General features: G+C 44.8%; 1 protein-coding gene across 1 annotated transcript; it reads left to right on the top strand.

The window, feature by feature from the left end:
- Positions 1-728: 728 nt before the first annotated feature.
- LOC135932658 (piggyBac transposable element-derived protein 4-like) lies at positions 729-2516 on the top strand. The gene has a single exon (XM_065470200.1). The coding sequence runs from the start codon at positions 729-731 to the stop codon at positions 2514-2516; it is 1788 nt and encodes a 595-aa protein (XP_065326272.1).
- Positions 2517-2727: the final 211 nt, after the last annotated feature.

Below are 2727 nucleotides of genomic sequence, written 5' to 3'. Positions count from 1 at the left end.
CTGTGTTTCCCTCTTGTCTCCCATTCCCTGATTAATCCAGTGTGTATTTTCTTGTGTTTTCCTTGCCGTCTGTTGCGTTGCACCCTCTTGATGCTGTGTTTTCCCTCTGTGCTTCTTGTACTTTTCTAGTTGTTTCCCTGTTTAACCCTCTGGGGTCGACGGACGCGGCGGCGCGTCAAAATGATGTCGGCGATTAAAGATGACGTAGCAGGGAGACAGAGCCTCACTGAGATTCCGTTTCAATTTGTGTTGAAAGTGCAAACTTCAAACTACATACCAGTTTTTAAATTTTGTCGATAGGCCAAGATTAACCCGAGTTATGATTAATTATATTCGGCATACTTTTTCCCGAGCACTGCTGTCACGTTTACTGCAAGACGAACCGATAAACACCGGACTTTCTAAAGACAACGCTCGCATTGCGAGTGAATCCGCACCCACCCACATTCCACCCACACCCCACCCAACAACACGGCATCCCCTTTCCTATTGGTGGAAAAATTAACCACATCAACCAATCAAAAAAAGATATGGCAACCCCGCGACATTTGGTTGCTGAGGCTGAGGGGAAGATTGTGGGAGTTACGTCGGCAAGCGACTGACAGCGATATTGATTTTGAGTTGTGAAAATTTGAGAAATTTAGGATATTTAGCGGTTTTGGAGTGTGTAGTTAGTGTCTTCTGTAGTTGTTTATTTGTTGTTGTTTGACGTGTCACGTATCAAAACAATGAGACGGCTACTAAATGTGGATCAGGCACTGAAACTCTTTTTTGAGTTGGAAGAAAATGCGGAGCCAGACTCTGAGCCGGAGAGTGACGAGTGTGACGATGAAGTGGACGATCCACTTTTTGTTCTAGAAGAGGTAAAGAGAGAAGGAGAGGAGGAGCAGCCTCTGACATCTAAACAGAGTGTTAGTAGGAGGTCTGCAGAGAGACAGGGAAGGCGTGACATGCCCACCAGGTCCAGATCTCCACTGCCTCAGGCAGCGGAGCCACATCTCAGCTCTGAGCCCTGGAAGACAGAGGGGGATGCTGACATTACCCCAGAATGTAGCAGGTTTCAGCCACGGAAAACACCAGGAGTCCAGATAGAGACACTTTGCCCCCAAAGCCCCAAAGATCTTTTCATATTGTTTTTTGCTACTGACACAGTCAGTACAATTTGTGCAAACACAAACAAAAATGCTACAAAAAATCAGCATTTAGGCAAAAAATACAAATGGACTGATGTAGAGACAGAACATCTCTATCAGTTTTTTGGCCTCCTGATTTACATGTCACTTGTGTCACTTCCAAGTCTCAGAGATTACTGGAGGCAAAATCATATCTTGTCTGTGCCCCTTCCATCCAAAGTGATGACGAGAGACAGGTTCCGCAGCATATTTTGGAACATCCACCTTAGTGATCCTGAGGAGGATCTAAAAAATGATGCAAAGAAGGGAACACCAGGCCATGACAAGCTTTTTAGAATCAGGCCTCTATATGATGAGATCCTCAGTGCCTGCCAGGCGTATTACCACCCAAGGAGGGAGTTGTCAGTAGATGAAAGGATGGTGGCAACCAAAACAAAAACTGGGATGACACAATATATGAAAGACAAACCGACTAAATGGGGGATGAAAATGTTTATATTGGCTGAATCAAGAAGTGGCTACACCATCAGCTTTACCATATACACTGGCAAGAATCAAACTGCAAGTGAGCATGGGCTGGCCTATGATGTGGTGATGAATCTTATTCAGCCTTCCTGTCTTGGCACTGGGTACCATATCTACATGGACAATTTTTATACAAGTCCCAGACTGTTCCTGGACCTGACAAGCATGAGATTTGGTGCATGTGGCACCTACAGGGAAAACAGAAAAGGGTGTCCCAAAGACAGGGCAAATGCTCTGAACAGAAAATGCCCAAGGGGATCTGTGAGATGGATCAGAGAGGGCCCACTTGTTTTTGTGAAGTGGATGGACACACGGAAGGTGTCTGTGTGCTCCACCATCCATCCTGCATTTTCAGGGGAGACGGTGAAGAGAAAGGTGAAGGATAGAGATGGACACTGGGCTACGAGAGAAATCCCCTGTCCCACACCAATCAAGGCATATAACAAAAACATGGGTGGGGTTGACCTGTCTGACCAGCTCATTCAGTATTATTCCACTCACATGTTGCTGCATTTTTTGGACATTGCGACCACAAATGCATTCATCATGCATCGTGAGATGTGCAGTGCCAAGCAGGTTCAGCCCATGGCACACAAAGATTTCATGGTGGAGCTGGTGTGTCAGCTTTGTGGCATGGACAAGACAGGTGTTCCCCACAGCAGGAGAGCTGAACACATTCCTGTTCCCATTCTCACAGACACAGATGCTGCCCAGAAAGCCACTAAAGGCAGACTCAAATGTAAGCGCTGTCTCCAGGAAGACAACAGGAGGAGTGACACACCTTGGAAGTGTCAAGCCTGTGGTGTTCCCCTGTGTCTTGTGGTGGACAGGAACTGTTTTCTTGAATGGCACAAATGATTTGTATGAAGTCTTTTTGTGACACCTAATCATCTTGTAAATAGATGGACAAAAAACGCCTGAAGCATTGGCAGCATTTTTAGTCAAATAGTTCCATATAAATTTGTTGTTTCAAAAATTGTACATAGGTTTTTAAAGTTTACTATTTATGTCTTCATTTTAAGTTCTAAAAACCATTCGTTAAACATGTTTGTGGTTTTTACAATAAAAA

The sequence above is a fragment of the Pelmatolapia mariae genome, linkage group LG3_W (assembly GCF_036321145.2).
Source record: "Pelmatolapia mariae isolate MD_Pm_ZW linkage group LG3_W, Pm_UMD_F_2, whole genome shotgun sequence".
NCBI lineage: Eukaryota > Metazoa > Chordata > Actinopteri > Cichliformes > Cichlidae > Pelmatolapia > Pelmatolapia mariae.
The sequence above is the reverse complement of the archived record's forward strand: the minus strand, read 5'-3'. Positions and strand labels throughout refer to the sequence as shown.

Coding starts and splice junctions, on each gene's coding strand:
- LOC135932658 (XM_065470200.1), top strand. CDS start 729: ATGAGACGGCTACTAAATGTGGATCAGGCACTGAAACTCTTTTTTGAG.